Source organism: Protopterus annectens, chromosome 1.part1 (genome assembly GCF_019279795.1).
Source record: "Protopterus annectens isolate FY-2018-M chromosome 1.part1, PAN1.0, whole genome shotgun sequence".
Lineage (NCBI taxonomy): Eukaryota > Metazoa > Chordata > Ceratodontiformes > Protopteridae > Protopterus > Protopterus annectens.
This window is the reverse complement of record NC_056726.1, coordinates 843,774,840-843,789,390: the sequence shown is the minus strand read 5'-3', so window position 1 is coordinate 843,789,390 and position 14,551 is coordinate 843,774,840. Positions and strand designations below refer to the sequence as shown.

Below are 14,551 nucleotides of genomic sequence, written 5' to 3'. Positions count from 1 at the left end.
CTCTATTTTGGATATAAATTATAGCAGCATAAAAGATCTGGTCCTGTATCTACAAGTACATACAGACCAAGATAGTTAAACTCTTGATCGTTGAATATTTTCTAAAAAGAGGGAGTCATGGCACCAGATAGTAAACTAACCAACACCACCAGAAAGATAGTGATGAGCTTTAATGGAAGAAAGGGTGATTCTTATCTGCTGATGATGATCAAGTGACTGAAGCTATAGCAGTAAACAGACCAGCATCACAGCCAATGAGACCCAAATTAGGAACCACTGTAACCAGTCATGTGGACAAGGAATCCAAGGAAGTTGCTGTAAAGAACTGTCTGTGCAATACCAGGTGAACATCCAAGTGGTAAAAGAAAGAACAAAGGGTAGTACTTTGTACTGAATATACACATTGCTTAAGAAACTACAGAAACCTCAGACACGGCTTCCAAATTTTGGGTATCTGCTGAAATGCAGAAGACAAGAAATTTAGGTATGAATTATTGGGATGAACACTAAATCTGAGACTGCAGTACCTCTACTCCAAGGCAGACTGATCTCAGAATTAACAAATATAAATAAAAGGAATGTGAAGGACATAATCCACCATGTCAAGGAGTGTGGGATTATAACAGTGAGGTTTCAAAATGTAATGTTATTTGTTGGAATTGCACTTCCAGTTCTGAAGTGTTGGGAGCTCCAGATTATAGCATGTCAGGTAAAAGACAGCTCCACAGCATACAGGAATAAAGCACTGACTACAGCAAAGTTGTCCAGAGTTCTAGTAGTAGTTTTATTGTTTCATGGAACTGGTAAGAAGGATGCTTGTGTCCATTGTAAAGAGAGGAGGGTAGTGGTTCCCGGTAAGCTCACTGATGAGCTAGAGTAAGCAGAAGTAGCAGCAGCAAGTTAGTGGAGCGATCTGGCCACCCAAGGTGATGACAATTGCTCCTTGCAATTGCATGTGAAAGAGCTCACGTGTGGATGGCTTGGGGATCAAGGGCAGTTCCTGTAGCGATACAGGTATTCATAGCATCACCAGGGGTGAGCCTAGGATCATAACACAAGTCCCCACTTGCCAGGATGTGGGTGAGGGCACAAGTACCACTTGTGGCAGTCTGTGTTATGTCTTCCCCTGGGTGGCTCTCACCCTCATATGGTACTGGGGAACTGTCCTTCATATAGGACAGTGAACAGATTGAACCTAATCATGTGAGGTTTTGATGGAAGGCAGGCAGTGGGGCAAGAAGCAGCAGGAAAAAATGATATGTCAGCAGATATTATTCACCTCTACTGAAGTCCCACAGTAGAAGAATCAAAGTCTGAACTTTGATAATGTGCTGAAATCTCCAACAGTCAGAAATGACAGAAAACTTTGCTACTTTGTGGTAAACAGAGAGCAAAATAAAATCTCACTGCCCACACTTCTACTTAAAAGTCACCACAATCCCCTTTGTTAGAGTGACAAGAGAGGCAAACTGCACTGGTACTTCCTCTGAGACTGCCTTGTCCAAATAGCACAAGTCAGGGGTAAATCAACAAACTCCAGGACAAAACCTCTTATTATAATATCCTATATTCACTTGTAATGGTGAATGGCTTCCAAGCTATGGAAAAGTTAAAGAATTTACTGACAAACTCGGTGGATTCAAGAGAGGAGAATCAGAAATGCTGTTGGTTCCATCAGTTCTAAAGCCCTCCTTGAGGACCCTTCTAGATGAATCAGATGACAATATACAGGGGTAATAGTACCTACCACTTACCATTAGTGTTTAAAAATTAGAAGTTATGTACCTACCATAACGTTCCATGTTAGTTGTCTTCTCTCGCCTTCTTTCTTGCTGGATGGGTTCGGAGCCGATCCTCGGCTCCGACTCGGCACTTGCTTTAGCTCGAGAACTCCTTTTACCAGCTCGAGGCAACCCTATATCCCATGATGCAAGGCGGAACTACCTCAGATCTCGTTTGGCAGCTAACTGACCCTGCTAAAGACTATCCTAACATAATTAGGAACCATGGTTCCTAAAAGAAGTCCTCATAACAATGCTCCAGAGGAAGCAATCTAATAGGAACTCTCCAAGATCTGTCCAGGCCAGGGGGAAGGAGGGAGGGACGAAGAAAGAAGGCGAGAAGACAACTAACATGGAGCGTTATGGTAGGTACATAACTTCTAAATGTTAAGTTGTCAATCTCGCCTTCATTCTTGCTGGATGGGACAGCGTCCCTAGCACCTGTATCCCGGGTGGCTCAATGGAACAGACTCTTGAGAACTGTGGAACCAAAACTGGCCCTATCTCTGGAGGCCAAATCCAACTTGTAATGAGACACAAAGGTATGAGGCGTGGCCCAAGTAGCTGCTGCACAAATAGTGTCAATGGGAAGTCTATCCTGAAAGGCTACAGAAGTGGATAGACTCCTGGTCGAATGTGCTTTTGGCTTAGAAGATAGTTGTTTGCCCCTGAGAGAGTACACATAGGAAATGGTGGAAGTCAACCATCTAGATAAGGTCACTTTAGAAACTGGAAGACCTAACCTGTTTTCTGCATAGGAGACAAACAATTGGTCTGATTTTCTAATTTGTTTAGTCCTATGCAAGTAGTACCTGAGCTGACGATGAACATCCAAAAAGTGCAGCTTCTGTTCAGCTCTGTCAGAATAGTTAGGAAAGAAAACTGGTAGATCTATAGATTGGTTAATATTGGTTTGAGATACAACCTTGGGAAGAAAGGAAGGGTTAGTTCTTAACGAAACCCTATCCTTATGAAAAACCAGATAAGGTGAACGAATACAGAGGGCCTGAATCTCAGAAACTCTTCTTGCAGAAGTAACAGCCAGTAAAAATATAGTTTTCCACGTCAATAACTTCAAAGAACATGTAGCAGATGGTTCGAAAGGAGGTATAATTAGGGATGCCAAGATTAAGTTTAGATCCCATTGCGGGGGAGGATGTTTCACAGGCAGTTTTAGGAGAAAAACTCCTCTCAAAAAGGCCTTGCATAACCTATGAGACATGATGTTATTGTCATGCAAGCCAACATGATACTTGGAAATAGCAGCCAGTTGTACTTTGACTGTAGATGACGAGGATCCTGAATGAAAAACCTCCGCCAAGAAATCCAAAACAGAATGTACAGGAGCAGTAAAAGGATCAATATTTCTGGCGTTTGCCCAAATTGAAAAACGTCGCCACTTGCTAGCATAAATAGTTCTAGTGGACGACTTCAAAGAAGACACTAAAATGTCTCTGACTGAGTCAGAAATCATTGGTAGCCTGGCTAGGGAAGGAAGTGGAGCAACCAAGCAGTGAGGTTGAGAGAATGAATGGCCCGGTGCTGCTGACCCGACTGGTGGATCAAAAGATCCGGAACTGGGTCCAGATGCCAGGGCTGCACCAGAAGATGACGATGTAGAGACGGAAACCAAATTTGTCAAGGCCAATATGGAGCAATGAGGATCAATTTGGCTCTCAAAGCGGTGGCTTTCTGAATGACTTGTGGAATCAATGGAAAGGGAGGAAAAGCATAAAGAAGTCCCCGAGGCCAATCCTGGGTTAGAGAGTCTCTCAAGGGTTGGCCTGGAAGGGGAAATAGTGTGAAGTAATCTGGGCACTTGCTGTTTTGAGGGGTAGCGAAAAGATCGCAACAAGGAGTGCCCCACTTCAGAAAAATCTGATCCACTACAGATTGATTGAGAGACCATTAAGTGAGGCATCAGAATAGATCTGCTTAGCCTGTCCGCCAATAGGTTGGACCTGCCGGGGATGTGCGTTGCTATCAGAAACCGCTGAGAAGAGATCGCCCATTGCCAAAGTCTGAGAGCTTCTCGACATAACGGATAGGACCTGGTTCCGCCCTGTTTGTTGATGTACCAGACCACGGACATGTTGTCCGTTTGTACTGCAATAGTCCCCGTGGGAAGAAAGTCGTCGAGGGCTTGCACTGCTAAAAGCACTGCTCTCATCTCCAGGACATTTATGTGCAGATGGTATTCTATGGGTTGCCACGTCCCGTGGACCATCCTGCCCTGATAATGCCCCCCCCCACCCGATCAGAGAGGCATCTGTGGTGACGGTGGCAACTGGAGGAGGGGGAATAAAGGGTCGACCCTGATGAAGAAGAGGGGAAGATATCCACCATCGTAGATGAGCCCTGCACGACTGTGTTACCAAGATTTCGTGTCTCATAGGCAGATTGTGGTACGACCACTGCGTGAATAACATCCACTGTAGGAGACACATGTGGAAGCGAGCCAGTGGAAGAAGAACAATGGCCGCAGCCATTAGGCCTAGAACTTTCAAGACAAACCTGGCTTTGATCTTGTTGCTTAGTAACAGAAGCTGAACAAATTTCTGGATGTCCAGAATCCTTTGATCTGTTAGCCTGGCTAACATTTTGACGGTATTTAACTCTGCGCCTATAAAGGTGATAGATTGGCAGGGCAGCAGAGAGGATTTTTCGAAATTTACCGAAATTCCCAGTTTCTTGCAAAGCTGTAGGGTGTAGTCTCTGGACCGAAGAAGCTGATGCTTGGTGGTGGCGGAGAGGAGCCAGTTGTCCAAATAAGGAAACACCTGGAATCCTCGACGTCTCAGGTGAGCTGTGACCACTGCCATGCATTTGGTGAACACTCTGGGGGCTGAAGTGAGGCCAAAGGGCAGTGCTCTGAATTGGTAATGACTGGCTCCCAGCCGAAAGCGGAGAAACCTTCTGGAGCGTCGGTGAATCTTTATGTGATAGTACGCATCCTGAAGGTCTATAGAGCACATCCACAGTTGTCCTTGCCCAGAAAGGGCAGAATGGATTGCAGCGTGACCATCCGGAATCTTGCCTTCTTGACAGACTTGTTTAGTCTGCTTAGGTCTAGTATCGGTCTCCAATCTCCCGTCCTTTTGGGGACCAAAAAGAATCTTGAGTAGAAGCCGGATCCTACTTGGTCTGCCGGCACTGTCTGGATGGCTCTTTTTTCCAGGAGTTTTGAAACCTCCTGTCTTGCCAAATCCCTTTGACCGGGTGAGATGTCTGGAAGGGATTGTAGAGGTCGGAAAACCTTTGAAGCCGATTTTGTAACCCTCGGATATGATCGACTGTACCCACTTCTCTTGGGATAGGGATTGCCAGGCTACTGGGTACAGTGAAATTCTTCCCCCGACTGCCTCCAAGGGTGGACAGTCGGGCAACACCTCAGGGATGCTGAAAGGGCTTCTCAGGAAGAGATTCCCTGTTGCCCTGGTTCTGAGGACCCCCTGCCTCTAGGGCGTCTATTATTGTTACCCCCTCTGCCTCTGGGGGTAAACTGACCACGTGTGTCCGGTGTAGCTCCTTGGGCTTTTCGGAACCACATCTTCCCCCCCTTCTGACCCTTGGGATAAGGTCTAGAAGGAGTGGAAAACTGGACTCCAACGGCAGAAAGAGTTTTACCGTCCTGCTCACATCTGGTCAAAGTATCCTTCACCTGAGGTCCGAACAAAGCCGAACCATCAAAGGGGGTGTTGGTGAAGGACGCCTTAAAGGGGTCCGCAAAATTACACAGCCGCATCCAGGCTTGGCGTCTAAGAGCAACTCCTGTGCCTGCGGCCCTGCTCGCTCCATCGGCCGCATAAGATATGAGCCGCATGGAGGAGTTAGATATGGAATTCAGGATAGCAAGCTGTGAGGCAATCTTTTCCTGAGCCCCAGCAGCAGAAGGATCCTGGACTACTTCTCCCAGTTCCTTGAGAATATCTCGTTGAAGCCTGGTGAAGTGACAAAGGTAATTCAGCGAGCATAGCAAAGGTCGCTGAAGAAAACATCCGCTTTCCATACCTGTCCATGGTCCTAGAATCCTTATTAGGAGGATGGACAGGTACTGAAGGATCCGCCAGTTCCTTCTTAGTGGCCGCCACCACCATAGCATCCACAGAGACACCTTTGGAAAGGAACTGTTTATCCGAAGGGGCCGTGATGAACTTGGATGGTCTCCTGGGGACAGGTTCCACAGAATCTGGAGCCACGCCTTCCGAGCCACTACCTGCATGAGTGGGTCGAAGGCGGAGACACCCAGGAGGTAGAGGGTCGGGATCCAAAGCCTCCAGGTATACCGACTCATCCTCGGAGGGGTCAATGGAGGGCCAATTCCCCCTCTGTTTGAGGAGCTCAAGGATGTCTGAAAAGGAAACATCCTCAGAGGGGGACCGGGGGGAACCCTCCGACTCATCTAAGTCGGTATCAGATGTAGTAGACTCGGGGGAGTCTGTGTGTTTCCTCTTACACGTCCTCTTCCGAGGGGGTTCCCCTGCAGGATCAGGAGAAACCTCGGAAGAGGAGGAAATTCCCAGTGGGGAAACCTGGGGCGATGGATCCCTGGGCCTGAGAGCAAGAGGCTGGCAAGGGGCATCTGCAGGCACTGATGAGGGAGGAGCTAGAGGGAAAGGGTGGGCTGTAACTAGATTACAGACTAAACTGACGCTCAAAAGGGGAAATAAACTAACTACACTTTTCTTATTTTACTAAGAAAAACTCACCTCAGCTGGCAAAGGAGACCTCTTTCGCTAAGCGGCAAACGAGATCTGAGGTAGTTCCGCCTTGCATCATGGGATATAGGGTTGCCTCGAGCTGGTAAAAGGAGTTCTCGAGCTAAAGCAAGTGCCGAGTCGGAGCCGAGGATCGGCTCCGAACCCATCCAGCAAGAATGAAGGCGAGATTGACAACTTAACATCTTTATTTCTATGAAAACTCAAGTGTAACTCAGTGGTGGTAGAGTGGCATAACCTTCACCTTTGTGAAACCCATAAGTCTCTGATGTCTTCTATTATCCGTTAGGAAAGACAACTAACCAAAGTTTCTCCTCAAAAAGGATTCATCCATAACACCATGGTGCTTTGTGAAAAATGATCTTAAGCAAAGTTTGATACACACAGGTGCTGATGACCACAGTAACAATAACAAAGTCAGCTGTATCAAATGTCCAGCTGGCTAAATGGAACCCAAATAATGAATAGATAGTTATCTGAAAATTTTCAGTCGTAAGAGTAAGACCAGACTTTCCAGAGATTGTTCTAGCAGAAAAATGTATACACAAAAGATATTCAACAAACAGTTATGGTACTTGTGGCCCTTGGTAGCCAAAGAGTGAACTCTTGGACCCGCTGATAGCATTTGAGATTCTGACCCGACCAGGGGAAGAACAGCAAAATGATGTGGCTGGGCTTCTTAGCCCAAAGTCAAGAAATAAGTAAAGCAGGAGTTCACTTTTAGTATGCAGATCAAGTAAACAGGTCCAAAAGCTTATGGGGTGACTAGTGCAATATGTTCAAGAACCATACATAACCTTTCTTATGAAGTACTAGAGTGGAAATACTGCAAGTGCATTTTTAAATTCAATATTAATTTTAAATTGGTTACATATTACTAGACCGAAAGATCAGAAATGCGAAGGTATGTACATTGACACATAAAGGTCGATGTACATACAGAGTGCAACATGTAAAGGGTGAAAACCAGAACGCCAAATGTGTTTCTTAGCCAACAACGGTGGTGGGGATAAGGAAATATATCCTTTTCCCCACTGTAGAGCGGTCTCAGAATTGGTATATTTAAGTAGGGGGGATGTGGGGGGCAAAGCCCCCCCCCCACATGGGGGGTGCTTGCCCCCCTGCAAAAGCAAAATAATTTAGTTTTTTATTTGGACTTTTACTTACCTGTGTTCTGATGATGAAACACGTCCGGCGTTTCAATTTTCGTTGTTTCTGTGTTTTGCTGTGTATGTACATCGACCTTTATGTGTCGATGTACATACATTCGCTATTTAATACCTTTGTGGTTTCAATATAGACCCTTTTAAGTCAGTTTCCTTGTTGGTTTGCCCTAGGAAGGACAAGGGATAGTTTCCAGTCTAAGAAAGTTATTATTAACCTAAAACCATGATCCTCATGAGGATAACTACTGGAAGATGATGATTTAGTGTCACAACATCTGGAAAACTACATTCAGCCAAGACAAAAGAATCGGTGGATGAATGAACAATCCTCCTTACCAAATCTCCTTGACTTAACCAACTGGGGGCATAGTATAAGCAGGGCCATCGACCAGGGCAAGATGAGACACTGTCCCAGTGCGTCACAGCAAGAAAGGCCAGCATGCAGCCAAGTTTGGGCATCACTGTCAACTGATGAAAAGGGCTCTGGCACAGTAATCAGCTGTCTTCCACCAGAAATCATTTATTATTTATATTTATTTATTTAACATTTGCTGACCGGGATTGTCCGAATGAGCTGAAGGGCCCTTTTTCAGCAAAGGCCCAGGGAGAAATATCACTCACCTTCCTGTATTAAATCTCTGCTACTGTAACTTTCACATTTTATAATCCTTTTGGCACCTTTCTTTATTACATTTAATGAGCTGACTACTAACAAGCTCTGCTACTATGACAAACTTAGATTACCTTGGATTTTGGTAATTAATAACAGTTTTTTTCTTTTATTTCAACAGGGTACAACACAGAGTTGTTATTCATCATTATCATCAAGCCCCTTTTTGACATTTTCTGCTTGGGGTCAAGAGTGTCTTGTCAACTGTTGCCTTCTTTCTCTTGATCCAATGCCACTCTATTACCTTCTTGGAAAGTCATACCTGACTGTTGCAAGTCATCTTCACACAATCCATCCACCTCTTTGCTCGATGCCCTTGTTAACTCTTGCCTTCTTCATGTCTCCCAAATCTTCACCAGATTGTCTTCTGCTTTTCTGCACATGTGCCCAAACCACCGTAACCTGTTCTCTTTGATCCTTCTCTGCAATAACAGCTTCTTTGGCTTCTGCTCTGATGTCCTCATTTCTTTATCTATCTCAGTGTGCATATCCTACCACACATCTCAGACAATTCATCTCCATCACTTCTAGCTTCCTCAACTGCTGTGCCTTTACTGCTCGTGTTTCTGTACCATACAGTAGTACTGCTTGCTTCAGTGTTTTGTACACCTTATTTTTCAGCTTTTTTGGCATTCTTCTGTTGGCTGCAGCCCCTCTGATTCTAACTTTGGCCTCCTCATTCAGACTTTTCTTCTCCTCAACCACCCCTACCAGATACTTGAAACTGTTAACCTGATACACACTTTTCCCTGTCTCGGCTACTTTTGATTTCCCAATTTGCCGCCATTACAATGATCTTATCTGTAGTACTGCGGTGGTGGTGCCGCGGTAGCATTGTCGCCTCACAGTTAGACGTTGCCCATTCGATTCTCTGTTAGAGCGTTTTCTGTATGGCGGCATGTGTAAACGGGCATTCCTTTGTTGAAGGTTGTGCATTAGGCCCGGCAAGCCAGCACGTAAAACTCTACTGCCAATCATTAGTGGACCGGAGTTCCGCTGTGGCGACCCCTAACCGGGAAAAGCCGAAAGACACAAACAAACAAACAATGATCTTATCTGTACTCAGTTTCATCCCATGTGCCTTCAGTTTTGCATTCCATTTCTCTATTCTTTGTTGAAGTTCTTGCTCAGAGTGTCTGCCTGTAATGCCACATTGTCTACATACATCAACTTTGTTGATCTGTCCTCTCCAACCAGTTTACTAATGTAGTCCATCACCAGTATAAACAACAGTGGGCAAAGAGCTAAATCCAGATTCATACCCACTCCCACTGGGAACTCTTCTTTGAGACTAAACATGGATAATACTTGAGTCATTGGGACCTTGTACATAGCCTTTACTAATTCTACCAATGTTTCTGGAACTTCAAACCACCGCAGGTCTTTCAACATCACCTTTTTGCGACCCTGACATATGCTTTATCTAAGTCTAGGAATGCCCAGTTGAACTTTTTCCTCATCTCTAGGTTCTTCTTATCTATCTGCCTCACTGTAAGCATCAGGTCAGTTGTGCTGTATCTTTATCTGAATCAGGACTGCTCATCTCCCATCTTAATTTCTACTACTCTACATATTTCATTTATCACGCACCCACTCCAGAATTTTCATGCAGTGGGACAAGAGTTTGTACAATGGCACTAGTATGCTTATTTTCCAGCCATCTGGCATATGTATTTCTTTCCATACTGCTAGGAGTGCCCTATATCACCCAACTTCTTGATCATATCTGCTGCGACGTCATCTGAGCCTGCTGCTTTCCTTGACTTAATTTTAGTTACTGCTACTCTTACTTCTTCTAGGGTGGGCTCCTCCTCTTCTTCATTTTAGGCTGTGTCTGGGACAATACAGCTTCTGTGGGGTTTTCTTCATTCAGATGCTGCTGGATGTACTCCTTCCATCTGCCTCCAATGTTTTGTGGACTGGTGAGCAAGTTGCTGCAGGCTTCCATTATGAATGATGTCTGATGACAATCTTCTTTAACTTTCTGTCGTTGTTTGCCACCTGATAGTTTCTTTGTGCCATCTACTGAGTCACTTTTCAGAAGTTGGTACAGTACCTCTGATGTCTTGTTCTTTGCTATTGCAACTTCTCTCTTGGCCTCTTTGTTAGCCAACCAGTATTCCTTCCTAGCCAGGTCCATCTTTTCTCTCTCCCACTTTTTCCTGCGCTCTTCCTTTCTTTTGATGAGTTACTGGGCTTTTATTTACCACCAGCTTTATGTACCTTATTTCCATACCTGGCTTGGCCACATACCAGTTTGGTAGTCCTCGTACATGTTGTTTTGAAATGCTGCCATTCTTCTACTCCACTTATTTCATCTTCTTCTTAAAGGGACAGTCCCAGGGATTTTTTGTTTTGATTCAGCCTTTGTTTATATTTCAGGTTTGCCTTTCTCAGCATGCTCATCTTTGGTTGAGAAGGCTGGTGGAAGAGTGCCTGAAGGAAGTTTCAAAGGTGTTTGCCAAACTCCATCTCAAACTGCAGTTGTACTGACGACAGCTCTCCCTGTGAGCCATTCATTAGTTTAATCTGTGCATTTTACCCACAGAGAAAAGTAGCCTTTAAGGCACTTTACCATCTGACTGCTGCTGCTACTCTGGAAATCACATCAGTAACGTGTTTTATTCTGTGCTGATTATGAATACTGGCCATCTACAATTTTATGACATGGCTTCTATCTATAGAAAGCATCTGAGTCAGGAAAAAAAATAGTGGAAACCATGTTTCTCTTTCTTTCATGTTTTACTGTATTCTGATTTTTGAATACTAGCCTGGTGTAGTGACTTTATGACCTGCTAGTAATTCCATAGAAAGCAAGTGTGTGACAGAAGGTGGGAGCATTGGTAGACGCACTCTTCTGTTCCTTTTTCAGCTTCTAGTTTGATATGTGCTGATTTCTGATTACTACTAGACAAATGCACTATTTTTTTATGAGTGGGCTGCTTGTACATCTGTAGAAGCATGAGTAATACAAAATTAAAAAATTAGTATACACTGATGTCCTTTCCCCCTAGTAAAGATTTCTTTACTTTAAATATGAGCCATGAACTGGTGGCATAGTTCCCCAATCCAATGCAAGACGGAGAGGAAAACAAATCCAAAGATTAGTTTATCCTGGGAGCTGAAACAAGACTGGGACTGTGGATTTACAGGATATTTAAAAGTAAAATGACACTGTGGGTGGGAATGAAAGTGACGTGTCGAAGTGGGCATGACGTCTGTCAGCTTAACTCGGACCCTAATTTTAAACACTGGGATTGTCCCTTTAAGGTGCTAGTTCCCACAGTAACTCCTTGAACTGCTGTGAATTTCTCTCCAGCCAAATTTCAGTCCTTCAGCCTGATCTTTGTTCACCTTAGAGAATCTTCTCTGACCACTGTTTGCAGCTGATTGTGGCAACCAGTGGCTTATGTTGTGGCCAAATGGTTTCACTGGGAATGACTTTGCATTCACTGATTCTACCTCAGTGCCCTTTCCTTTCTAGGAGGAAGTCCACCTGAGTTGCATGTTGGCCACTCTTGCATATGATCTTGTGACACTCCCTCTCTCTTGCTGACCCACGTTGGCCACTATCAAGCCACTTGCCACAGAGAAGTCTACACTGGATTTGTCTCCTTTATTCCTGTTGACCCACCTATGGGGATCAAGTCAGTCCTCATATCCTGTTCTGCCTGTCCAGATATGTGTATTCAGGTCACCCATTATCAACACCAACTCACGTTGTCCTGTTGTATCTACTAGGTCCTGCAATTGCTGTCTAAATGCACTATTTTCCTCACTATCACAGCCTTGCTGACAGGCATGTACTGAGATTATGAATAGTACTCTATTCCTACACTGGAGTCTGATTGCCACGAGTCTGTCACTAATTCTGATGACATCTCTCACAGTCTTCTTAGCTTGTCCCTCACCACAATTCCCACACCATTTCTAGCCTGCTCTCCCCCTGAGTAGTAGGCTCAGGATCCCAAACCAAGTGGCTTTGCTGCACTGCCCTTCCATCTTATCTCCAGAACACATAGGATTTCCAGCCTCCTCCTTAACATCATGTCATCCACTTTCAAGATCCATCCTGCCTTCTAACCTACATTGAGTGTCACAATCCTTAGTTCATGTTTGGCAGGTTGATTGTTGAGCAAATGCTGGACGTAAAACCAAAGTAATCCCAGGTAACCCAAGCTGGGCAAATGGACACTTGCCAGACAAAAGCTTACTGACAGAGGGATTCTGGGCTTTATGATGGGCACACACTGTCCAATAAGGGCATATATACTCCTCTCATTGTTTAGGTCTGAGTAGGCCAGGTCCTCAACCCAAGTATCATCAGCAAATATGCATGCCCATTTTTGGTAACATTAGTCAACATGACCAAATCACCTAGAGACACATTTATGCCACTGAGTGTGTCTGTACAAAGCAAAATCTAGAGTCTGTGTTGCTACCCCCAACGTGGGTGAATCTGTGGTGGAAACACTCAGCATACTCGAGATTAGTGGGAGGAACCCCAGGAAGAACATGCAAACTCTAAATAGGCATTTGATGGAGGTCAGGATTGAACCTTGTACAGTGTGCATGGGAGGCAAGGTCCTTAAACATCATGCCAAAGGGTTTCAAGTTTTTATTGTTGTCATTGTCAGTTTTGTTTAACCAGTATAAGCTACCAGTTTCAGAAGTGCAAAAATGGTCCAGGTTTATAATAACCAGAGCTCAGATGGTGTAATGGTACATTGCTTTGATTGTAGTTTACAGGGCCCTGGTTCAAGACTTGGCAGGACTTATTTCACAAGTTCACAGCAACCTCTCTTTTGACCACCACACTGCCACTGTGGTCAGAAAGTCCTTCTATGTGGCACATCTCATTACTAAGGGTTTTGCATCCAGGAAGAAAGAAGCCATTGTCTCCCTCTACTCTTCCTTCATTAAGCCGGTCATCAAATACAATGCCCCATTTGGCATGTATTTCACTAAACACTTGCAACAACTGGAGAGGCCAAAAACGTACCTCACAAAGAGGATCCTAGGCCTTAAACACTTGTCCTATATGGACAGACCCAAAAATCTCCAACTATTCTCCGTCTCATATCACCTACTTAAGACACAATCTCTGCTTGACTTACAAAGCCATGTCTGACCCAGCTCTGTTAGAAATGCTACATCTAAAGAAATCCCAATTTTTCCATACCACATGCCCCAGAGACCTCAACCTCATTACCACAATCAACAGAATGTGCTGGAGGGACAGGTTCATAACCCAGAGACTGCCCATGCTATGGAACAGACTTCCCATACATATCAAGCAGAGCACCTCACTGGCCATCTTCAAGACAAAGCTTGATGAGTGAATGAGAAATAGAAAATTCACCCTGGGGATCACTCCAGTGGCTCTACTCGACAGAGGCACTGGGAACTAAGGTTGGGTGGCACGATAGCAGGATAATCCTATGGGCTAGGCTTGTAAAGGCTCAGGGGCCATTGGCCTAGTACACACCTATGAACCCCTTCACTTCTAGATGCTGAAAATGCCCTGCTTAGAACCTCATTCTTTACAATATGTGTACATACACAGTTAGCACAAAGTTTGACAGCTTACTTGTGTATATTGCAAATTCAAAAAAACATATACAAACATTATGACCAGCTCTGAAGATGGTGTGAAAAAATGACTTGGCCCAATTAATTATGTACCCATTTTTTAAGGAAATGGAAGTTTTCTTACAGAATAAAGATTTGGAACTTTCTCTGTCAGCTCATCCTTGTACTGAACAATGGCTTTAAGATGTGGCAACCGATTCTGAATCTGAAGAAAAGAGAAACATAAAAAATAAATCATAACTAACAATGCACAATATTGTTAACTCTGTGAAATTCAAATGTAATGTTATTCAAATTTTCACTATAAAAAATATGGCAATCTATGCAGGAAAAATAAACTGTGAATAAAAGACCACTGCCCCACTACTTACTTTATAACAAGATAAAATATTACATACATACATACAAATATTTCAAGCACGGGCATTATTGCCCTTCTAGTTTGCCCAATATACCAAAACACTTCTTCCCATAATAAGTGTCCAGGCTGTTCTTAAAATACCTAAACTAGTACTTGCTTTAATGTAATTTGGTAGTCTGTTCCATGCATGAGCTGCTCTGTCAGAGAACCAATTAGTACACTTTTCACTCCTAAAGAATCTTCTACATAGGTTGTCTGATGAT

At 44.1% G+C, this 14,551-nt stretch overlaps 1 protein-coding gene across 6 annotated transcripts in view; it reads right to left on the bottom strand.

Annotated features, from left to right (window-relative positions):
• The window catches only part of LOC122807733 (long-chain-fatty-acid--CoA ligase ACSBG2-like), a 1,512,114-nt gene that overhangs the window by 427,637 nt on the left and 1,069,926 nt on the right, over positions 1 to 14,551 (bottom strand). For all 6 annotated transcript variants that reach the window (XM_044078719.1, XM_044078754.1, XM_044078736.1 and 3 more), the window contains one exon: positions 14,052 to 14,132. In XM_044078719.1, the coding sequence (XP_043934654.1) occupies positions 14,052 to 14,132 (81 nt within the window). The remainder of the gene's footprint in view (positions 1 to 14,051; positions 14,133 to 14,551) is intronic.